Source organism: Schistocerca serialis, chromosome 5, assembly GCF_023864345.2.
Source record: "Schistocerca serialis cubense isolate TAMUIC-IGC-003099 chromosome 5, iqSchSeri2.2, whole genome shotgun sequence".
Taxonomy (NCBI): Eukaryota; Metazoa; Arthropoda; class Insecta; order Orthoptera; family Acrididae; genus Schistocerca; species Schistocerca serialis.
In genome coordinates, this window is record NC_064642.1 from 523,795,195 (window position 1) to 523,821,419 (window position 26,225).

The 26,225-nt window shown below is 42.8% G+C and overlaps 1 protein-coding gene across 1 annotated transcript in view; it reads right to left on the minus strand.

The window, feature by feature from the left end:
• LOC126482058 (carboxyl-terminal PDZ ligand of neuronal nitric oxide synthase protein) overlaps positions 1–26,225 on the minus strand; it is a 948,220-nt gene that overhangs the window by 58,785 nt on the left and 863,210 nt on the right. Inside the window, exon 7 of the mRNA XM_050106034.1 lies at positions 2,960–3,174. Coding sequence (XP_049961991.1) covers positions 2,960–3,174 — 215 coding nt within the window. The remainder of the gene's footprint in view (positions 1–2,959; positions 3,175–26,225) is intronic.

Genomic DNA, 26,225 nt, shown 5'->3' on the forward strand with positions numbered 1-26,225 from the left:
GACTGCGGTTAAGATTTTTTGCGTTTTACTCTAATCACAATTACCTCCTTTGTAGCTGAGTCCCTGTATGAAATGATATGAACCAAGAATCTCGTTTTCTCCATCGAAAGAGTCTCGACTCATGCATTATAACAATGGGACGTCATTATAAACAGAATAATCTGCGTTAGTTTTGATCGAGAGGAGAGGTGGACGCTTAGTAGTGCAAGGAGGTAGGATTTGGACATCCAGCGGGAGCAAAGACGGATGCCTGATTAAATATAAACGTGGGTTTGTGAAAAAACATCCTGAAGAAGGTCACTTGCAACAGGGACCAAAACGTCGGTAGTTTGACATATTGACAATGCGATCAAAAACCCAGAAAAATTTTATTGATCGGATGGTTCATGTTAAGGAGGAGAGAGAGAAAGTATCAAACGTGGCACCGGCCCCTCGCGCTATGTCACACTATCCAACGACGGATCGATGCCCGCTTTCCCATGCATGTTTCACTGTGGCATTCCCTGGAAAGTTCCAGACGCTGCCGTCGGGATATATAAGCAAAACACAGTGGCAGCTCGGCAGTCAGTGGTCTGATGACGATGGTGGAGACAGCTATCGAAAGCTCGAGTATTGTAGCGGCTTGAAAAACCAATAATATTCTATTCAACATCAATCTCGTTTACTTGGTATCAAACATAGACACATATTCTGGCAGAGGTCCAAAGGAAATCTCTTGTAAATAGCTGGTGCTATTTACTTTTGTTGGTTGCAAGATTCAATTTTCTTGTACTACAACAGAGTTAGTTAGTGGCAATTCATGGTTAACAATTGCTATTTTAAGAGGTACTGATAAACCTCTACAAGGATTGGAGGCCTATAATGAAAGAGACATTATTTCTTATCGCACTTTTATATGCTTTTATGAAACTTGTTGCAGTGTAACAGCAGCAGCTCAAGGTTCGAGAAACAGTCGATAGCAAATACGCCACGACGAAGAATTCTTTACTAATGCAAACAATGCAGAGTCACGCGGCGGCGGTAACATATCTTAAGATGTTCTCGGATTTCCAGCCACGTCAAATAGTTAAAATTCCACGGGCTTTCGACCAAGTACTCCTTGTCAAATGTAGAATAACTGGGTACTATAGAACATCGCAGGAGGGAATATGAGAAGTTTCATCGTCCACTACTTTTTCTGTTACTTAGCTTTAAGGCGTCGACACAAGGACCGCGCTTTGGAACGACAGTGTTGAGCGCGCCAAGTTCAGAGTGCTGCTGTACTTTCAGAAACGATGCGACTTGTTCATATGGTGCGTGTGCCCCAACGTGGTATACGCGATCGCAGCGCGCTCCAGTGGCTGTTGTGATCTGTATCTGGCTCTCAAATCATACTGTTTACAAAGTGGACGGATGCAAACTTCCTACGTTAGTTCACTTAAATTGCAGATTTCCTCCCTTGCTCATATGCTAGTCACGTTGGTTTGTCTGTGGTATACAAAAATATACTATAAACGTGTTAAAAAGCAAAAAGGCAAGTACGATATCTTTTCCGTAACGTCAATGGCTTGTAGAAGTTCTAGTACAGATAGTGCGACGAGAATTTACAATAGATCTCCATATAAGATAAAAATTATTTAATCATTCTCACTTCGTAGTAAAACTCCGACGTCGTTATCACTTGATCACTGTTCCTAGTCAATAGCAGAATCTGAACATTATCCGAAATACAAAACTTAAAACAAGAAAGTGCAGGCTGTCTCGTTGATTAAACCAGTGGAACAAACTCACTCCTCAGGAAGAGCGCCTTATATTTGCGAGGGTGCCCAGAAATTAATGCACTGCATTCTTTTCTCGACATGTTCTGAGGCATCAAGGGATCACCAATTTAGTAATGGAGGGCAGCGTGGAGGGTAAAAATCGTAGAGGGAGACCAAGAGATGAATACACTAAGCAGATTCAGAAGGATGTAGGCTGCAGTAGTTACTGTGAGATGAAGAAGCTTGCACAAGATAGACTAGCATGGAGAGCTGCATCAAACCAGTCTCAAGAGTGAAGACCACAACAAACAACATTCTTTTCTCAGCCGAAAACAATGTCACGAATGCGAAACGTTACGTATGTGTTATTTGAAGTCTCCTGAATCAGCGCGCCAACATTCTGACACATCCGACAGATAGCGTAGCTTCAGGACAGTTTAAAAATGGCGTCTGTAGGTGATGTACGCTACAAGCAACGTGCTGCCATTGTATTTCTCACTGCAGAGAAAGAAATTGGTGGGGAATATTCACGTACGCTTGTGCAAAGCCTATGGAGCATCTGCTGTCGACAGAAGTACAGTTAGTCGCTGGGCATGGAGGGTGAGGTCATTACAACAAATCACTCGAGTAACGACAGGTTTTCCAGAAATCCTCAATTGACTGGTGCTTAGAAACTGGGTATATACTTATGGGCTTCAACAGAAAGTCAATATGGCACTGAAGAGAGATAGCATGCTCGTGAAGTAGGTGGCCTTCTTCCATCTCGACTACATTCAGACGCACGCTCACAACATCTGATATGCTAGGTATTGCTCTGCATTCGTAGCATTGCTTTCGGCTGAGAACAAAAAAAAAAAAAGTGGTGCATTACTTTCTGGGCAACCTTCGTACTTTATCTGAGCGTGCTCTAGAAAATGGTCAGCCGAGCAAATTTGACGGCACCTCTATTGTGACTCGCACCAACAGTTTATGGAGCAGTGTGTTAAGGAAGTCATTCAAATAAGAGTCACCGACAACGCTCTTAATAGAGATGGTTGCCTACGGCTCGGGATGTCGCGGGATCTTGCGATTCCAAGACTGAAGCGGGCGCATGGAACGCAAAGACAACGTATGCTAGCATATGGCGTACAGTGATTACCAGTGACGTAACAGCCGGCAGCTATAGCATATGAGAGCGTACCAGTAGCCCACTTCACAACACGCCCAAGGCGAACACGTACCTGTGGCGACGTTCTCCGCGGGTTGGACGGGGGCGGAGGCAGGATGTCGAGTCGCAGCGGTCTGGGTGCGGCTCCACCTCCGCCTCCGCCGCCCCCGCCGCCTCCCGACGCCGAGGTCGGCACCGTGGCGTGCACCGGCTCCGACTGTATCGACGCCTCGTCCTCGGCCACAGTGCCTGCCAGTGTGTCGCAGCTGATGGGATCCGACAGCGTGTCTGTAACACAAAACCACGTTAATCACAGTTCTCCTCGTATGCGCTCTTCAACGCAGCCGCTACCATAGGAGGCCTGACGTTTCTTAAAAAGCGTATGTATGGATTTCCAGTCTTATTCTTAATGAACACACAGTACAAAAAAACATAGATAACCCTACGATACATCAGGCTAACACTGTGTGACACAGCCTTTAGCCTCGACAATGACCTCAATTTAGCGAGGAAGAGAGCCTGTCAGTCTCTTCAGGAAGGCCATATACCTCTAAAGGAGGTAGTTGGCGATTATATTTTGAGAATGTTCATTTCTACGTTTCACCTGCTGTTACCGATAGACATTTACACTGAAGCCCAAAGATACTGGTATACGCACGGGTATTTAAATACAGAGATATGTAACCAGGAAGAATATAACGCTGCGGTCGCCAACGCCTATGGAAGACAACAAGTATCTGGCGCAGTTGTTAGATCGGATACTGCTGCTACAATGTCAGATTATTAAGACTTAAGTGAGATTGAGCGCGGTGTTGTAGTAGGCGCACGAGCGGTGGGACACAGCATCTCCGAGGTAGCAAGTGGGGATTTTCCCGTACGACCATTTCACTAGTGTACCGTGAATATCAGGAATCCGGTAAAACATCAAATCTCCGACATCGCTGCGGCCGCAAAAGTCTCTAAGCTGGTCGTAGGTTGTGTTCCAAAAATGAACACCATAGAGACAGAAGTGATGACACTTTCTGCAGGACCTGACCATCATTTTGCAGGACTATGCTCAAGCACGTACAGTGAAAGCTGTTACTGATTTGTTCGACTGATGGGGCTGCTAAGTGCTGTACCGCCTACTGCACTCCCCTGACTTAAGCCGTCGTGAGTTCAACTCGATTTCTAAACTGAAGGAAACACTTCACGGCATTCGCTTCAGAACTGCTACAAATTCGTCGGGCAATAGACCGCACCCCTCGAACAGTCAACACAACTGGCACTGCTCAGAGTATCCTACGACTTCCACATGGCTGGCAACGGGTTATACACAATGCTGGTGACTACTTTGAAGGTCAGCAAAACTTTGAAACACGTATCTATTTTGTACGAGCTGTAAATAAATAGTTGCAACTATTCAAGTTCCAACCCCCGTACTTACGTAAAAGTGCATTTAAAATGCCACTTACACATATTATAAATTCTAAATTATTATGAGACAAACATCGCCTAACTTAATTTACGAAGCGAGAGAAACTAGGAACAACAATCTCACTGGCTGTCAACATCTGTCTCATGACTGGCCTTCCCCCGGTATCCACGTGATCAGCTTGTGTCACAGACAGGCCTAAGGATTGTGTATTGTAACACTGAAATCGGTTTGAAATAAAATACATCCTAAGGAAAGAAAAAAAAAAAAAAACGACATGCCACGAACGAATTATCCCAATGGCGTCGGAAATCGGTAGATGTGACTTACGTATAGCCACAAACAACACAAACAAATGATTAATAATTTCATAAAAATGGAATGACTTATTCAAGAGAAGGAATTTCATAGACTGAGCAAGTCAATAAATCCTTGGTCCCTCTGTGGCCATTATTCGAGCAGTTATTAGGTTTGGCACTGATTGATGCTGTTGTTGGTTGTGCTCCTGAGGGTTACAGTGCCAATTTCTGCCAGATTAGCGGTTTAGATCGAAAAAATCCTGAGCTAGTGGGCAGTCACTGCCAATGACGCTCCTAACGTTCTCAACTGGTGAGAGATCCGGCGACCTTGCTGGTTGTTGTGTTGGCAGAAGAGCCAACACCGTGTTACTAGTGGAGGCCGAAGTGCACGCGTTTTAGCTCACGCAGGCTGGCGTGAGGAGGGAAGAACTATAGTGACGTGAGGTCTGGAACATGACAAGGAATTAGAATTCAAAAAGCGGACGTAATTAGTTTGATACTTAACTTTAATCCATTACTGACGAACGTCGCTCTTGACGGTACCTGATTCACAATATTATCTGTTCAGAGTACATTCTTGAAGAATATGGCGCCTTGCTAGGTCGTAGCAAATGACGCAGCTGAAGGCTATGCTAAACTGTCGTCTCTGCAAATGAGAGCGTATGTAGTCAGTGAACCATCGCTAGCAAAGTCGGCTGTACAACTGGGGCGAGTGGCGGCGTGTGGCGGCGCTCGGTCTGCAATCACTGATAGTGGCGACACGCGGGTCCGACGTATACTAACGGACCGCGGCCGATTTAAAGGCTACCATCTAGCAAGTGTGGTGTCTGGCGGTGACACCACACTGGTCAATGTAGGGTTTTGCAAGCACGAAGGCAAGCAATAGAAACTTTCATCGCATGTGGGCGGGTATTTACTTTCTTCAACGTAAGCCCAGGAAGGGTTGCTATGATTGGCAACATCGTCGACGTACCTCTGCGCTACAAAGGGTGCCGCGGATGAAAACCAAAGGGATCCCGCTGTGAAATGTAGTGGTGCCCCAGACCATCATTCCTGGTTTTCGGGCCCGTCTGGCGGGCGACAGCAGATCGGTATCCCACTGCTGGCCGGCGCGTTTTCAGCCACGTCTTCGCTGATCATTGGGGCTCAGTTCGAAATGGGACTCATCACTGAAGACATTTCTACTCCATTCAACGGCATTCCAAGCTGAAGACATGTCTCGAGACGCCGCGGACTGTGGTGGGGCATCAGCCTGCTGTCGCCGCCATACAGCCCAGCAACCAGAAGTGATGGTCTGTGGTACTATTTCTTTTCATAGCGGGACTCATTTGTTTGGCACCAGCGGCACCCTTGCAGCACAGCGGTACGCGCCATTTTGTTGGCCTTCATTGCAAACCATCCTGGGCTTACATTTCAGCAAGATAACGCCAGTCCCCGCACAGCGGGAGTTCCTACTGCTTGTCTTCGTACTTTTCAATCCCTGCCTTGTCCAACAAGGTCACCGGATATGTCCCCAATTTATTTATTTATTTATTTATTTTGGTTTCATAGTGTAAGACTTACAAATACAGCTGAAGGTGACCTCCCTATCATATAAAGCTAAAACAACAACAGTCGTCTCATGGTCTGTCGGAAAATGTTTGGAGGAAATATTTTCTTGTCCTTCAGGGCCGCTGATCCTCCCACGGACGACAACCAGCTCTGGTTTCTGGACATCTTCCCCGATGTATTTCACGGCTGAGGTGACGATGCCAACAGACAATTACGCAGAGGTAGCAGCCGGGTCAGGGGATGTAGTTTACTGCAGCTGCAGGCACGGACTTCAGCAGAAACAATTCGTATCGAAAGGTGAGACAGGCAGCCAACCAGGCGAGGGCAGAGCAGGGTAGTGCGGAGCAGTAATTTAGGCGCATTGGGAGACCGTTATAAATACTGGGATGGCCATCGCCGTGGACGCGAGACGCAGCGAACGGCCGTAAATCACCGCTCACGGCGTGTTCGGGGACGCGGAAAATCTACGCACCGGAGTATTTCACGCCGTTTTAACACGCGTAGGCAGCCACCGGTCTGAGCAATGGAAGAATAAGTTACTCATGGTAATCTCAGTGATAATGTTAGTGATAAACAACAATAACTTTGCCGATTTGTACGCAAGAAAATATCTCCGAAATTATCTCAATCTTAGTATTGCACTCACAGTAAGGCCTGCATCTGCGATGGCATTAATTAATTAATGCAACACATTTTTTTTCTCAAAACAGTTTGATTTTATTCAGGATTTCAATGCACCATATTATTCCTCATTCTTCTGGCTACAAAACACTATTTTTTTAACATAATCTTTGTTCAATGCGACGTCCTTACTCCTCTTTACTAGGAGAGCCCGCATGGTAGCACTTCACTAGTCGACGTCGGAGAACACGTCTTGCTACATCAGTAACCTCCCCATCGCCCACGTACTGTCCCTCGCGGAGTGCATCCTTCACTGCGCCAAACACATGGAACCGGAAAGGTGTGAGATCGGGCTGTTTGGTGGGTGAGGACAACCATCGAGTGAAGATTTGTGAGCCCCTCTCGGAGTCGCAGACCAACGGAGACGTCCAGTCGAGGAGTGAGGTGTCTGACTATGATCCGTCGATCATCTCGAATGAGAGTGTCCGGACGTTCCAGCGTAGCATTGAAGGAGTCACAATTGCGAGCGATCGAACGGCACGCGGGAGATCGTACATGTCTGCATGGCCTTTTGGCGATGATAACAGATGTCTCGCCCAACTGCTCAGTTTGCTTTTGCTTACTGCCAGGTCTCAGTAGACGCTCTGCAAGCACCTACGAATATCTGTGATACTCTTTTTTCTGTCAAAAGGTGATAATTACATCAGGAATCATCATTTTGAAGCAAAAATCTTTTGTTTCCTTGTAGTTATTGTTCCAGTCTGAGGCGGCTGAAGTTCAAATATCAAATGCAGCAACAGTTTTCTTCATCAATTCTCCTTTATCCTTTTTATGCAGTGCACCAAATTTTACTCCCATGGACACTACCACCCTCTTTCGCTTTGATGTCAGTTTACAGAAGCAACAAACCGGACAATGCAATACTGTACAACCCATGTTTGGCGGTTATCTGAATTTAAAATTTATTGACTGTCGTCGTTAACTGTACCCACTATTCCGTTCTCTCAAATAATGTAGAGTTACTATATTTTTCTAAAGAAAAAATAAAACAAAATAAAATTAAAGGACAACCATTCGTGTGAACCGAAGATCCAGATTAAAGAAGGCCGGATACACGGGATCTACCGCATCTTCCTCCTGTTCGTCGTTCACATTAGGTATTAGACGTGGATATGGTAAAGACAGGCAGCTCGGCAATTTGTGAAATCAATACTTTAGTTTGAATAAAACATTCTCGGTTTTCAAGCCGCGTCAATTCGAATAAAATCCTCGAGCTTTCGATGACCATCTCCACCATCGTCGTCAGGAGTTCACTGACTGTCAAGGCTGCTACGGTTTCTCACTTATATAAGCATGATGACATCATCAGCAACCAATCAGATAGACCCAATGTGGCGCGCGAGCGTAAGTCGACGCGGGCAGCTAGCGGAGCTATTGCCCGTGGTAGCACCGGTGACGTCAGGTGGCGCCAGGGGCAGGCGCCACGTTTGAAATTGCCGCTCCCGCGTCGCGCATCTGTCTTTGCTTTCCTTCGATGTCCAACGCCCGGCCCCATGTCCTGAGTGTGTACCCCTGGTCTTTGTTGAAATTGATGTTGTTTAAACGAATCTCGGCCGCTTGCTGTATAATGGTTCAAATGGCTCTGAGCACTATGGGACTCAACTGCTGAGGTCATTAGTCTCTTGCTGTATAACGGAGTCCCAATATGTAGATGCATGACCCAACACTTTCATATTTTCGAACTGTATTTTATGTCAGTTTTCTAGGCAATCCTCCGCTATGGCAGACTTGTCAAGCTCCCTTTGGTTTATATGGCGCTCGTGCTCAGTACTACTCTCCGCAACCGTGCGAATTGTTTGTCCGATATACATGCTGCCACATTCACAGGGTACACCATACACGCCGGACACTCGGAGAGCAATGTCGTCTTTAACAGGGCGCAACATATCTCGTATCTTGGGAGCAGGCCGGAACACTGGTCTTAGCCTTGCTGCTAGTTGCTCCACAGTATGGCAGAAGTGCATCCCGTTTGGCCTCTTCTACTGATTCACCAGATGTCTTTCGTCGGCTGCCCATGAAAGCGTTTGCGTTCTCACCTTTGCTGTATCCATTTTCCCCGAAAACACGTTTTAAGTTCTGCAACTCAGGCTGTAGGTGGTCGTCGTCAGAGATAATCTTGGCTCTATGAACCAACGTGTTCAGGACCGCTTTCTTGTTTACAGGGTGGTGGAAACATATGGCGTTCAAGTACCGAGAACGTTTTATTCATGTATGCCGTCGCGAAAGACTCGGAGGACAAATAGTTTAGTTTGTCATCTCTTCACATTCATTGCCTAGAGCGCGAATGACAACAACGTTTGTTAACTACATAATCACAGATATATTGTGCGCTAGGTTTATGGCACTATAATGACAGTACTAATTACACATTATTTTCTTTGCTTGTCTAAAATTTCTGCCTGTTTTCTGGGTATCATGTGAATCTTTGTGTGACACATGAGCACCGTCTATTGAATGCTGCTAAACTATTTCTTTTTGTTTAATCGAACGTTCTACACAGTGAGAAGAACGAAACTTTGAAAATTTGGTGCATTTGTTACGTATGTAACTTGTTTAGTTATAAATCAATTTATCATCAGTATTATGTTAAGCTAAATTTTGGAATTAATAAAGGTACGAAGAAAGCGCAAAAAAATAGACTTATTGAGATGGAAATCGACATAACTGCGAGGATTTGGTTGGTTGTAATAGATCAACAGCGTCGGATATCGAAAAATCGCTGTGAAGAATACCGAGATGCCGCGTACCTGTGTGAGACAGCAATATCAGCACCTGGCAGAGTTTGACAGGGGCCTCGTTGTGAGTCTCCATTTGGCCGGCTTGTGTTGTTTCGAGTACGCTGCACAAATTTCGCTGGGAATGTCTTATGCGTTCTCCATTAAGTCCCAATTTTTACCCAAGCGATACTCCTGGATGCAATCATGGTTCCCTTGACAACCGCAAACATTTTTCAATGAAGCACTGACCTTCTTATCTCACAGTGGGCTAAATGTATTAACAATTATGGAGATTACTTTTCAATAATTCTCAATTTACTTACTTTTTTCCCTGTGTAGTTCACTTATAGGATTTGACGAGTGAGTTTGCAATTATCAAAACATGTGATATAAATGGCCGTATCTTTTGATTATTCTGACAGAAAGTTCATTATTTTTTTTACCAAGCAAGGAATCTCAGATCCTAGTATTTGATGTAAATTTCAGCTTGATACCTTCACCTTTTCTAAGAGAAAGTGGTTTTAACACAGGAACAGACAGACAGACGAATAGATGGACAACAAATGGTAACATAACATTGTTATGTGGTATAATTCCAAATTAACAGTTTTCGTTTTTTTTCCTGTGCTCTTACTGTGATATCTTGCTTCTTGATAGATTTCATGATCTTAGTTCAGCGGTAAGCACCCTACTGATTTTGATTAGTGAGTTTGAGAGTATCAAAATATGTAGCATAAAGGATCGTATGTTTTGATATCTTTGACTGAAAAGCGTAAATTTTTTGTGCCGCCAAGGGACCGTAGACGTTATTGTTTGACCTAAATTTCAACTTGATACGCCTACCCGTTCCCGAGAAAGAGGGGTACTGACAACCGGAGGGGCAGACTTATAACAAAGTAATCTTATAAGTGTTCCGTTTATACTTCCTGAGGTACGGAACCCTAAAAAATTTAGGAATTTGTGCCTTAATAAGGGTAGTTCCTATATACAAATTTTATAAAAATTATACCTATGTTGGCTAATACAAATTTAAATGTTTGTGCACAGATAACAGAACCGACAGCTGTTATTTATATGTGTGAATTCTGGTTGGGTAGATGGTTATGAAACCAAAAACGAACAAATAAAATTAAAAAAAAAACTTGTTGTAGGAGAGTGATAAGTAATAGATTTATACCGGGCTTTTTACTATAGCTGAGAATAATACCTCATCTATAATAATGTTTCATTAAATGATATCAATAGAAAAATTGTATGTTGATTGGGGAGGGTAGTTAATTGCATCGAATTTTCTTTCGGCATCAATGCCAACGACATCACGTTAAGCAGACAGGGCATACTTTAAGTACCAGTATTACGTGTGACATAAACAAAAAAAATTATGAAGGCCATTTTGATCTGTGGCTAGCTTATTTCAGTCACCTCCATTGCAGTTTAGACCTTCTGGTCGTTCTTTTCTAAGAACACACCAAAATTTTAAATTCTGCTGGCATACATAAAAATTTTATGCGGTGGTCACGCATAGAGCACACAGTGTACTTGAACAACATATGCACTACATCTTTACAAGCTTACGTAAACCAGCGTCCTGCTGTGTACACATCGCCGTTAGTGTTAGAATATAAAAGTGTAATCAGCAGTACACTCAACCAATGCTGTGTCAGTTGTTGTAAAATGAGTCTGTAGATTGCAATACGATAGTCCACGGAAGTCTGTGACGGTTATGAGAAAATGTTGTTCGATTCCACTGTAAGAAATGTGTCGGTACAGTATGAGATTTTTATAAATATCCGATCATTTTTATAATTTTTGTATGTGCCTAGACACGAAAATTTTATCTTGGAAATGAGCATAAGGTTGAAATTTCAATCGTGCTGGCTAAAATTAAACAAGTGCTTGGTGTTCTCGTATATTATTCACCTATTTACTTAGAAGAAATCATCACAATCAATACACGATTGTTTCCGTGGATCGGTTTACCATCTTTGTGGTGGACATACAGTTAATCTGAAACGACCACTTAAGCGGTTTGAGTATACCACAGTTTAAAATCTCCGACCAGTTGTAATAGATTCATCGAATTAGTAGGAAACAGCCGTAACCTCATGATATTTATGATGCAATACAATGAAATAGTGCAGATAATTTGATTTTTCTTAAAGGAGTGTAGCATTACTGCTCAAACCTTTGTTACAACTGCCGAAATATACCACTTGAAAATTTATGAGGGAAATGACCTAAAGCGTCATTAATTTTTCGTTGGCAGTCATACAACGATTAAACCATTTCGTTGTACGTGCATGCAACGCTCTATCAACTACAGCATTCGAGCTGGGACAAATTAAAATCCTCATCTCGCTATTTTCTCTCCACTTGAAACGGGCCAATATTTCTAGTGAGTTGACTCACTGGCTAATACACTGGAATCACGTCGAGAAAGGCAGAGATTCAGTCGTCCGATTACACTCTAGTTCCCTTAAATCTTGTAATGACAGCATGATACCTCTCACATAGACATGACCGATTTCCATGTACGTATTTACAGTGCACGAGCTTGTGCTCCGTCTCTGACCACCATGTCGTCGACGAGATGCTAAACCCTAATTCTCTTTGATCTTGTCAATCGTTGAATACAATTTTCGCGCGTTACAAGTGACAGAAAATTTCGCCCTTCTCAGGGGACACCCCCTTAACGTAGTACTGACGGTGTAGGCGAGGAGATTTGCGTGCTCTGGATCCGGAGGGATATGATGGCGGTAGCTTAGCTACCAGAAAGGTCACCCAAGCTGGACAGGCCGAATTGTTTTCCACAGCAACCTATTGGTCCCTTTCTCCTAACCTTACAGTTGTGTCCATGAGTCGCAACTCCTGCAGGCTAGACCTCCCTCAAGAACTGTAAGCTCCGCAGGACGGCCGAATCAACAGGCGAAGCGAGTCTGCCAGCAAATTATAGCAGTTTGCTGCAGAATTCGCTAGCATAGCGAAAGTAGGGCCCTCCGTTTCACTTCACGCATCACGTGAAACAAATAATGCAGAGCTTAGTATCACCAGGAAATAAGCTGCGTTCCGCGGCTTAACCGACGTGTTGGAGACCGTTCTTCTGCGATAGTTCTAGCGGGGGCTAGTTGGACTTCCAGTTCCAGTCGTCGTCGCCGCTACCTCTCCAGTTCATCGTACCACCACGGCGAGAAGACTTTAGTGTTCACCAATTGGACTTAACTTCAGAACAGGACTGCCACAGGTTGGAATTATTGTATACGATCTCTTGAAGTTATTTCTGTGTCACTGAATGTGTGTTTCGGAAATATAATCGCAATTATTTTAGTAGTTGCTCCTGATGTCTGGTTCAGAGCAGCGTACCTGATTAAACTGATATCAGTGGCACTCCGGTGTCTGTTGTAAACATACACGTCGGCGGCGAAGTATAACTACAAGACTTAAGGTGTCCTTTTTCTGTCATCTCCAGTAATAAGCAACGGAGAGACTCTTACGCCAAGGATACGTTCCGGAAACGAAGGTGATTTTTAACAGGAGGATTAAGATTATCAGAAATTCCCACTTTAACTGTTCTTTATATCGCAGACTGAGAATGCAGATGACCAACAAAGGCCAATATATTAGGTAAAATTGGTGGAAGTATCATTTGACGATTTAAGAAAAGAAAAGAAAATCAACGGCTTTTAAAGGGAAACCACCTCTACGGACAAAAATTATGATTAATAATAGAATAATAGAGCAAGCTAAACATCTTACCCATTGAGATTGTGATGTAACATATAAGCTTGAGGAGGACAGAGAAGAATAGGTTTATACGCGTAATATAAGACGATACTTACGGAAGGCAAATGATAGCTCATAAAACGATGAAAATGTTCAATCAAACAGAAAAAAAGTTGCTCAAGTAAATAATACCCAACAAGCCAAGAGGACAGGTGCGTGAAGTGAAATATGCAGGGTGTCCACAATTGAAGTTCAAGTTTAAAAACATGTGGAAAGAGGACCACTGCTCAGAACGACGTCAAATTTGAAGCTCATATTATTGATGTAAGGGAAAGCATCATGGAACAAAAAAATTAACGAAAATTTGACCAATAAGCGTCAGAATATGCACAACACACGAGCGGCACACATGTCCTTAGTTTGCGTCCGAGATGCCCATGAAGGACCGCGCGCTGCTGGTAAAGCTCTTTTACAAGAGCGATGTCTGTGCACCAGTAGCCCTGCAGAAGTCCAGAACACTCAAGGGTATGAAATAAGGTCCGATGTCTGATAAGGGCCTGGAAAAAATGATTTCAAAATTAGGAAGGATAGGCCTTTTTCAAGTGAAATTTAGCACAGGGAGGAAAGCAATAAATCCGACATCGGTCGAAGATGTGACCGCAGCACTGCTGGATGGTACGAGAGATGGTCTGCAAACATGCAATGTGCGGGGAATTGTCCGAAGCACAAGCTTGCCAACACGATGCATAAAATTCTACGAAGTATCCTTCACTGCCATCCATACAAATCACTCATTGTGAAACTTCATTGTAGATGAACATCAGCTGTTTATTTTTATGGTCAGTGCTACCAGTTACGATCAGCAGGCCATTATCGAGCCGAAGCAAACCGTAACCTGCTTGGTGGTCAATATTTTCAACCTACGATGTAGGCAGAAAAACGTAGCTTCTGTTACAATAAATAATCTCCAAAAGACACAGATATGTAGGAGATAATTTGTTTTAACAGAAATTATGTTTTTATATACACATCAAAGTTATTCACATCAAATGTTGTAGTGACAAGCTGGTTACGATTTGCTTCGCCACATAATGGTATACAGATCGAAACCGGTAGCATTGAGCATAAAAATAAAAAGCTGATGTTCATCTGCAATGAAGTTTCACAGTTATATGACAGCTGTAAAGCCCCACCTCTTCACAATTCAAAAATAACCCAGGTTTAGGAGTTGCTTCCTGCGAACCTGCCAGCAAGACAAACGTTCGCTATGGAATTTCTTACTCGCGTGGAAGTGGACATTGAATGGCCATGGAACATTCTGTGGGTAAACGAAGTCCATTTCCATCTCCAAGGACATGTCAACAAGGGCATGTCAATACGCAGAACTGCAGAATGTGGGCAATGGATCTACGTAACCACTTTATTCCGTGAAGGTGATTGTGTGGTGTCAGTTTACGGCTTCACTTACCAGAGGATCGTATTTTATCGAGGAGGTGAGTCCTAAGGACAGGTAAATGCCCCAACCCTTCAACAGAATGAATGTGTGGGTAGAATCATTTTTATGTAAAATTGCGCTGATTAGGACACTGCACAGCCAGTGAATCGGTTGTTACAGAGACATTTCTGATATGCCAAAAATATCAGCAGTCTTTTCTTTACAGCATGTCTGTTTAAATGAACTGATCTTACGTGCGTCCCAATTACGAACGTAACTGGACTGAAGTCACTCATTGCGCAATACATTCTGGACATGACGTTCGACACAATGCGATTTGTTGTGGAGCATTCTGTTTCTCGATTTCGGCTGCGGCAATAAACGGTGGACAGCGCATTGAATATATATTTTGCGACAGTCTCAAGACAGTTAGAAACCAATTTTGTTTTGAATTTTGGCCTCTTAACAATTAAAACCCGATGTCAATTTGCTTCTTATGGTGTTTTTGACCTCAGGACAGTTAAAACTGATTTTCACCATCTGATGTGGTACGATCTTGCAGTGGTTGATGGGCTTATCTACCTAACAGGGCCACAACTGTTGACTGCCGAACTTCTGCAGTTATGCACACTGAAAATTACGGATGGTGCGTAGCCGTCGTATTGCGATTGATCTGTATTTTGTAGCCGACCCCATTTACGTAAAGTCTATTGGGAAAATTTTCCTTGGAATTTTTTTTTGTTCCTTGTCGTTTCCCCACGCGTCAATATATGCTGCTCAAATTTGACGTCATTCTGAGCAGTGGTTCTCTTGTCACAGAGTTTTGAACGTGAAACTTTGATTATGGAAACGTGTATAATCTCTCGTCGCGAGCTTTACATCAGTCCTCCTCCAGCAATGGAGGACGAGACTTCAACAATTACAGCACTCCAGCTCTCAAAACTGCAGAAAAATCATTAAATATACGTCTGTCGAAGATCCCGAAACCAAAGCCAACAGGAAGTACGTCAAAAAATGCCAAAAATCCTCAACAAAACTGTAATGAATAAATCGTTTCAGTAAAATAGTGGTACTCGGCCTTCTTAATTGAATAATTCTTTTCGCGAGATACTAACATTTCCGTCATCTCTCTTCGAATCTGACAATCCAGAAAGTGTTGCTAAGATTTATAACAGTCGTAATAGCATGATTCCTAGGGCGAATAAAAGAAAAATTATTCCCTGAACACGTTGGTGGTGAAGTAAAGGTGTCGCGCAATAGTATGTGATACCTTATATCAGCTTCACGTTTTGTTCACGAACGAGGCCACATTTGCATAATGTAGCACCATAAGCTTCCACGTAGGGCACTACTCATTCCCGTGATGTAAGTGTCGCTAATTATCAACAATCATATGATGTGATTTTATCCCTGATCACCTGACTGACCCGTGCGTGATAAACTGACGACTTAATGATCACATGCATGTGATACAAGCAAATGTACGTGTAGTAGTTCGCCGCGCAAAGTACTTCTTGGTCAACCGGGCCGCAGCGCACTTCTGTTTGGATGGATGCCCAACGCGGTGGATCGGTTGCCCAGATCGTGCCCATTGGCGTGTCTCGCTGTTAACCTGAGACATTGGACTTTCGGCTGCGGGGCCATGTGGAAGTGTGGCGCACGCTACTGAAGTTAACGGTTGCTAAGCAAAGCAGCGAATCCGCGACATTAGTTCTGTTGTTCGGCGGAAAGCGGCGGTCTTTTAACGTTGGAGCGTATTATCAGCACCAACATTAATAAGATTTTTTCTTGCTTTACCCCCATTACACCTCCAAATGTCTCCCGCTTGCCTGAATTCACTTCTAAAGGCTTCCATAACATGCCTTAACATATCCTATCGTATGCTGATAATTTCACGCCAAACGACAGTCTAATAATTCAGCAGTTGTTTGCAAACGACTGGTGAAAGCCCCTTTCTTCACATAACCCGAGAGAAAGCAGTCCAGACCTGTTAAATCTGACGAACTGCGCAATATCACATGGTGTAGAAAAGATCTGCGGATGATCACTACTGACTGAAACTGGTCATCGTCAAAAGAATTGATATTGTGATCCAAGACAGGATTAAAAACATTTGACAGTATTGTACCACGGTTCATACACGCGACTATGTCGCAGCTGGTGATTCTACAACTTTTTGCAGTAGTGGTCGGCAATCACTGTTGCTACGCGTCCTACATCGTCAAAAAGATAGGGGCTAATAATCCCACACATGCCAACAGCAAACCGTATCACAACTTTTAGATTTGCTAGGAGTTTTTCACGTACACGTCAAGGATGCTCATAAGACCAATAACCGAACTTCCGTTTATTAGCATACCCAGTGATTAAAATGGTTTGTTTCATCGGAAGTCATCAGTTGTTGGAGAAATAGTGCTTCTCGGTTAATCACTGCAAGATTATCAGTGCAGTTGGCGAGTCTACAATGCCTATCAATGTCTCTCGAGACTTGAATCTCCTGCAGTTTATACGAATGAAACTTCAAATCCTGCAGTAAGCGGTTCAGTGAACAGCATGACAGTTAAATGTTTATGCACATTGCTAAAAGTGTTTGCGCAATCGTTCCAGGTTCTCACTTATTCCCTGGCCTGCTGACAGCTGGTTCAGATCAGTACCTGTAGCTCTTTGGTGTCTCACTCACATGTAAAACGGTGTCTCCTGGTTATAGCCAAATGACAATCATTACTATTCCGTCACAAGGCCCGATAAGGCTCCGTGGCAAAACCAAGTTCGGATAATTGCTTCAACTACCGCAGCACGGCTCCACGGCATGTTCATTACCTCATTCTCTCCCATTCAACTACGTACGCGTCTGCAGAACTGAACGCGCATTTTATCTGTGTTGCCACATGCAGATGTTGGGTACGAGGCCTATTAGGAAAGTTAGATCCGATAGGTTTCGAATGGAAACGACAGTGAAAATCCGACGAAGCTTTGAACTGATGTGTTGGGCGCTGTCTCTGCTACACCGGTCCACTGCATCATGTCGCTTCTTTCAGTTCCCCCAATTTCATGCAACCTCACATAACGTAACTATCATGCGTTTCCAGATGAGATTTTCACTCTGCAGCGGAGTGTGCGCTGATATGAAACTTCCTGGCAGATTAAAACTGTGTGCCCGACCGAGACTCGAACTCGAGACCTTTGCCTTTCGCGGGCAAGTGCTCTACCATCTGAGCTACCGAAGCACGACTCGCGCCCGGAGTGAAAATCTCATTCTGGAAACATCCCCCAGGCTGTGGCTAAGCCGTGTCTTTGCAGTATCCTTTCTTTCAGGAGTGCTAGTTCTGCAAGGTTCGCAGGAGAGCTTCTGTAAAGTTTGGAAGGTAGGAGACGAGATACTGGCAGGAGTAAAGCTGTGAGTACCGTGCGCGAGTCGTGCTTCGGTAGCTCAGATGGTAGAGCACTTGCCCGCGAAAGGCAAGGGTCCCGAGTTCGAGTCTCGGTCGGGCACACAGTTTTAATCTGCCTTTAATCTGCCAGGAAGTTTCATATCAGCGCACATTCCGCTGCAGAGTGCAAATCTCATTCTGGAGACATCCCCCAGGCTGTGGCTAAGCCATGTCTCCGCAGTATCCTTTCTTTCAGGAGTGCTAGTTCTGCAAGGTTCGCAGGAGAGCTTCTGTAAAGTTTGAAAGGTAGAAGACGAGATACTGGCAGGAGTAAAGCTGTGAGTACCGTGCGCGTGTCGTGCTTCGGTAGCTCAGATGGTAGAGCACTTGCCCGTGAAAGGCAAAGGTCCCGAGTTCGAGTCTCGGTCTGGCACACAGTTTTAATCTGCCAGGAAGTATCATGCGTTTCCTTCTTCAAGAGAATTCTCGGTCGCACGCTACAGGTGCAATGCGGACACCCATGCAGCATCTTTGATGCGAAGTGTTTGATCACTTGGCTCTCTCTGATGTTCATCTCTACTCACAGGGCCCGCTGGCTATAAAGACGACATTCTGGCACACACAATGAACAGCAGACCAGCCTAGAGAAGTGGCAGAACGCACAGGTCTTCTATGACGAGGACATTGGAAAGCTGGTACAACACTACGACAAACGTCTGAGTCGGAGAGGCGACTGTGTTCAAAAGTAGCTGGACGGTTTGGCAAACTGCTGCAAATAAAACATTTTTTATTTTAACTGGGTTTTCAATTAACGACCAATCGGACCTCACTTTCCGAATAGCTCTCGTACAATACGCGCCACCGTCTAAAAAAAAAAAAAAAAAAAAAAAAAAAATGATTCTAAGAACTTTGGCACTTAACATCTGAGGTCATCAGTCCCATAGACTTAGAACTACTTAAACCTAACTAACCTAAGGACATCACGCTCATCCATGCCCGAGGCAGGATTCGAACCTGCGACCGTAGCAGCAGCGCGGTTCCGGACTGAAGCGCCTAGAACCTCTCGGTCACCGCGGCCGGCCCACCGTCTACATCAATGCTAACTGCAGAATGTGGAGACAGCAGCTGTGATGTATGTAAGTGGCATCAGATGAAAGCCGAATACGAACCACAACGGGACTGTCCAATCGTTCAATTAAAAACTAATCACCGCATGCGTTGACATTTATCCCACTTGGAGACGAGGGGATCAATTACTTTCCGCAGAACGCGGTTGGATTCTGACGGATCCAGAACCGCACCCACTCTAGCACCTTCTCCTACAAATAAAACTGACGTCCACTCATGTATTTCGCCAGGTCGCCAAAGACGTGAAATGTCACACAGTGGAAGATCCGGACCGGACGAAAGATGCTGCAATGTTTCCCAACCAAATCGCTGAATCGTATTCTTCGTCCGATTGACAGTGTGGAGGCGGGAGTAACTGTGCAACAGGATACTTCCCCTGCTCGTCGAGTCCCTCGAGGGAGGAACAGCAATCAATGCGTAGCACTATGAAGCCATTTTGCAGAATCTGCGACGCGCCATAAAGTCAAAACGCCGATGAATCCTCTCTGACAGCATCTTCCTGTTGCACGACAACGATCACTCCCATACTGCAAATTGGACGAACGCTACGCTTCAATGATAAGGTTGGGAAACACTGAAACATGCTCCATACAGCCTGAGTGTTTGATATTGTGATTTTCACATCTTTAGCGACTTGAAAGAAGACACGTGTGGACGAGGAGGTGCAAGAGTGGGTGCGATTGTGGGCCCGTCAGCGGCCGATCGTGTGTTACGGAACAGGAATTGATAGTCTTGTCTCCCAGTAGGAGAAACGTCTTAACAAGTGTGGTGATAAATTTTGAATTGAACCATTCCACGATCGCGCTGTGGGGGGTGTTCGGTTTCCGTTTGACTGCCATTCATACGTTGGATGCTTGAACACTTTGCAAAGTAGGATAGTCGATGATCTGAGATATATCAGAGTACAATGCTAGTGTGCGTAGAAGTGTTTTGGACAACACCATTTAGCACACATTGTTTAACATGGGGCAGACAACCGCTACTTGATCCCATGTTGATCCTACGACATAGTTATGACTGGGCCATCGAGATCGTGCAGTGTCTCTATGAAACGTATCGCCTCGTCGGATGAATAATGTTACTTGTGACGCCAGGTCAATGGTCGATGATCGAGTCCGCACGTCATTCAAGCCAAGAGCTGCTGGAAACAAACACTGCACCACGGACGCAGGCCGGTGGTGGCAGTGTTACGCTGTGTGGGACATTCCATCTGGGCTCCCATGGGACCTGTGGCAGTAATCGAAGATAACAAGATAGCTGTAGACTACCTAAACGTTACTGCTGACCACCTTCGTCCCTTCACAGGGATGGCGATGGACTCCACAAGCAAGATAACAGTCCTTGTTACAAGGCCAGAATCATGTTACAGCGGTTAGGGAGCCATGTCACTGAACTCACGTTGACGGCTTGGCCGCCATATTCGCCTCGTCTGAACCCGCTGGAACATTGGATACTCATGGGCGTCAGCCCAGTGTCTGCAAATCACCGGCCCGTAATTTACGGTATTTGGGAGACCTGTGTGTAGCATCCGACGATCCATACGGAAACATACCAAACGGCTGTCGATTCCATGGTACGCAGAAACGCTGCTATTGCGTTACAAAGGTGGAGGAACACGCTATTAACTAGTTCGTCACAGTTCTTGCTCATTAGTGCACCCTATGCGTAATTTTGCAGCGAGGTACTGTAAGATTTCTGTACTCTTACCGCAACAATTTTTTTCTGGTAGATGAAACATGCAACATATGGGCTTAGATATATCTAGAACAAATGCGGATGGTATTCAAAACTGCATGACCTGGATTCGCCGCGTTGCTTCTGCTCGGGGTCGCAGTGCGTGATATTTTAGCATTGCGTGGGCTTGCAGGGTCACCTCATCCCACCAACGGCGTTCGCAGTCACATTTGGAGGCTAAGTGAACGCTAGTGTCATTGCTTTACAAGTGACTTTACACAGTGCAAGTGGAAATTTCCGGTCCATAATTTCTACTGCATTCCTGCAGTGGATTTTTTGGCTGCAGGTAGAAAATAGTGGTTTATCTTGTGTTACATGCAGTTTTGGAATGCAGATGACTCAGATCTGAGGAGTGCCACATGAAGATCAACTCCTTAACTATGAGCATTTAATGAAAGAGGCTAAAAAGATGCTTGGTGCCTCTTCCGCAAATGTAGCTTAATCCATGCTGATGCAAACATTGCCCAGCTGACCCACACCATAAACAAATGTAATGAACGTGCGTAAATAGGCCAAAATATAGGATGAAATTCGACAAAACAATTGATCACAAATGGCTGAAATCAAAAGGTGGAACAAGTACATGAATCTAGGAATGCCAGATCGAGATTTAGGGGAAAATTCTACGGGACTATAGAATCCACCCAAGACGGAGGTCGCTTGTAAAAATCTCACTAGAAAAAACATTTGTATTAACTAGAGAAAAACAGACAGAGACAGAGAGAGGAAAAGAAAACATTCGAAGAAGAGATGCGCGCTCCATCACCGGTTTGTTCAAACACACAAGAGTGATGCAGAAATCCCGAACAACCTCCAATGGTAGATGCTAAGGGAAAGGAAATGTGTACTGAAGAGAAAGTTACTCTCAAATTTTCAAGAGCTTGCAATCCAGCACGGGTAAGTAACATACGACATTATGAAACTTTAATCTCACGCGATGACTAAGAGGTGAGTTTTGGTAAAAATTTGGCTTCTACAAAGATGTACCGGAAATCTTCCCTTTCATACAAGCCCAAATGGACCAGACAAAGAGTAAAATGATTCTGTTAACAAATGAAGGGAAAATGTTGTGCCGAATAATTCTATTAGTGTTGAAAGGAGAGAAAATTTTTGTGACAGATTGGAAATAACGAAGAGAGTCTCGGGTTCAGTTTTGCTTACTTCTCATTCACTATCATCCGGACACCTATTAGTGGGGTGTCATCTGTTTTATCAGAACCTCGTTGTCGTCCTACAACCATGAAACACGAACGCCGGAACGGAAGTTTAATGAGGGAAATAAATCTTGTCATAGTAAATAGAGAACTATTGACTGACAGATATTAGGCGATATCGCCGCTGTGGATACAAGTAATAATTGTTTCGATAAAAGTAGAAAGGTGGTATGTGACTTCGTGCTGATATTCGCTTGTTCTCCGTCACCACCAGGCATTTGATTTCAATTTTATTTCCAAAGAACATCTTGATCGATTTAAGCCATATCAGACTCAATTACATATACAAGGTGTACCAGGAGGAATGACCAGTATTCGGTGAGGAGACAGGAAATATGATTTGAAGTAAAAAAGTCTGTTCAACATGGGCTCTAACATGCGTACTTGAAGAGCTATGAGCACTTGTTCAGTAGAAGAGATGTGTTTCACAGTAGCGAAGATGAGTAAGTACTCACAGCTCTTAGAGTATGGACTTCAGAGCCCATGTCGCTTGGGCAACTTTTTTTTTTTTTTTTTTTTTGGTCCATGCTATCACTTCTAAAAATAAGGAAAGCAAAAGAGTTTGCAGTAGAAGAGATTTGTTTCACGGCATCAAACATGAAGACGTGCTCATAACTTTTAAGATATGCACTTTAGAGCGCATGTTTACTGAACTTTTTGGCTTCGACTGATCGTTTCGGTCACACCTGTGAATACTGACCTCCTCCTGGTACTCCCTGTTTATCATATCTGTAACCATAAACTCTTTGTGTACACGACTGCTTTCGTTTACGAGTATGCACACATACTGAACACAGTGTCATCTGGTAACTTAAGCTGAATACGTTAGCTGAACCGAGTAAACCGTCGTTACCAACCGAGGCTTCTACCGATGCAGCTGCTCCCGTCAGCCACAGGTAATCAACAGTCTGTTACTTACGAGTGAGATCGTTTTCGTTAATCTGGCTGCATGGTCACTCTATAAATAAGTGAATGACTTTTTTGTCTTCAGACACACACAAACACAAACAAACAACCCTCATGTATAATAGAATAAATTCATTGAGGAAATTTCACTTATTCAAAAGAATAGGACGTAATTTAATATCTGTTTACGGATTCACGAAATTATTTGTGTGTTACATGGGTATTGCATCGTAAATATCCTGGTGTTACGGCTATTTCCTGGAACTTCCGTGAATGTACAGTACGACAATTGGTCTGATATTTTAGACTGCAACATAGTCGAGCCGCTCTAGTGGATAGTTCAGTTTACCTGAACCAACACCTTTGATGATAACCTATTGTGAAAAAGGAACCTTGTTCTAGTTGTGACGATTTTGCAAAGGTAAATGGGTGAATAACTCATTAAGTCTATTTATATTGTTGAAATAGATGGACGTTCTGAAAAAGGGAAATATTTGCTATAGACATATTACTTACTTCTTGATATTACTAAAGTTCGAGTGTTCCACATGGATAAAAGGACTTTCAGAGTCCAATTTAGTGCAAAAAGAATAACGCATTTTGTGGACTCATCGGAGAGAATATCAAATAAAAACTACACAATGCGACTGAGGCTGCTTATATACTTGACAGATGTGATTTTTTCAGACTTAAAGAGTTTCCGATTGACTACATTCCAAGTATGTATGCCTGAAGCTTGTTGCCATCAAGGTACTTACTTTTCACTTCTTGTTTCGTTACAGTTGTTATGTTTGTTAATGAGTTTTACAAGAATAATATACGGAGACAATGCGTCATACGTATTTTTACGCATAAACAGTACTACGACGTGAAATAATTGCAGTAAATAAATTTTTATTATGTGTGTTTTTAATGATTTTGGTGTTTTGCAGCTTTCTATTTTAAGGGTCCCAATTATTGAAGGTCGCTATCCGCTAACGAACTGTCTGGTACACGTACAGGCAGTGCATTGTGTTTAATTTACGGGTAGCGATGAAGAGAGAACCAAGGTATCATTTCCGATCTTGGTGGTTAAGAACGCAAAGTTGCTCCCCCAGCGTCAAATTAAGCTTTAATGGCACACAGCACCATCACTTATACGCTCTTAGAGTATGCCTGTACACGTCCATTGCAGTCTGTGAGGGCAGGTGTTAATGGAGTAATTGTGAAGAACACACTAGCGTTAATGAGCAATTATTATGCATCAGACTCTGGAATCCGCTCCTACGTTCGTCATTCACTGCGCGGGGAATGAAACATGTTTACTCCGCAATGCGCTAAACTTTGCGAGTCTGGTACCAATGTATCGTTTAGCACAAATCTCACGAGTAGTATGTATTTTATTAATTCACTAGTACACCCATCCTGCAACTTTCATCGTCTTCTTGTTTTCACAGTTCTAACTGAAGGATCAGAAATAGCTCTTTCTTGATGGCACTGTAAAAGGGAAATATGTGCTATTTGTAACAATCATATCATCTTCTAACTGCAGACGTGACAAAGTATAGCATGTCATATGCTGCGCTATCTTTGTGAACAGTGATTTCCTATGTTGCAGTATTCGAAGTACTGGGATGCACTTAGTATTGTTTTAACAAAATAAATGTTTTTTTTAATATCTTGGACCTTATTCTAATATGAGGACTTATATTAAACATTATTTTCTTTAACTTCCTGTCGTTACCTCATGCTACAGAGACTGCATCTACTTTATTTGTCAGGGAGGCTCTTTTAGTATGTGCTTCATTGGCAAAATGTTCCTTCTAACGCCAAAAATCTTGTGCCAAAAGCCTCATTATCTGTGTGAAGGAATGTGGGGTACGCCTAGTATTCTCGCCTGAAGTAAATTCTGCACTGCATGTTTTCCTGTTGTAATGTTAACGTCTCTGTGGTGGAGTCGGGACATAGACCATCATTCGCATTAGCAGTAAATGAGTGACTTCAGTGCACTTAGAGGTAAATCACTGCACCAACCCATTGTAGTCATAAAAATAAATAAGAAATAAAATAATTTATTCTTACATAATGAACTCTGTATTGTGATATTCATTATAATTATTTTTATATTTCTTCATTCCTTTATATCTTAGTTTAATATTACCTTCTTCAAAAAACAGAAAATTCCAACTGGTAATTGATTTTTTTATGTCTGTTTGGCAAAATAGTTTTAAATTTAGTGTGTGTTCCATACAAATTTTTTCTCCAATTCCAGTTTTTAAATATTCACAGCCAGTAATATAATACAATTCATTTACTTTTAGTTTTTAAGTATTGTGTTGCTTTTATTTGTAAAATTCCATACTTCATATACATCTAAAATTTTATATCCATTTTCCACAGCTAACTTTACTTCATCAGTTACACAAGTTCCAATTAGATGTCTGTCCTCATTATTGTGATAACATTTATTTATTTTTTCTTCTGCACATTAAACATGCAAAGTAAACAACAGTTTTTCCCCTTTATTGGTCTCCATTCTTACTGATGATAGTGGATAATACAATCCTCTAGGTGTCTATGCATTACATTTTATAAATCCATACAATTTCTTTTTTTAGTATTCTGGAATCTACATTCCTGTTTCATGTCACTTATACTAATCACAATATTGTACACTTGGATAAAGATCGCATACATCATCATGTCTTATTTTTTGTTAGCACCTTCAGCTATAGCTCTTAACTATATTGCATTTCTTCGACCAACTTAAAAAGCGTCTCTTGGATTCAATGGTTCAACGATTTCTGGTAACTGCTTTAATTTCTTAAGTTTTTTATACTCTCTCACATCTCTACTAAATTATATTCTGCATTTCATATTTCTGCACTTCTTCTTAAAGTATTTTTCATTGTCAATATCATATCACTTTTAAAACACTCTTTACAACCATACTAAAAACAGTGATGACATTGATAAACAGAATTTGTTTCTTTATTGAAACCATCTACTATTTTTATTTCTCCACTATTAGGTGCATGTTGAATATTTTTACTCTTATACTATTTAACTAACCTATAGATTCTTTGCTATAATTTTCTTCTTGTTCTTTAGCCAATACAGCAATGTTATTTTCAGAAATATATTTACATCTGTAAATAGCCATTCAAACTCCAGCAATTGCTACATAATA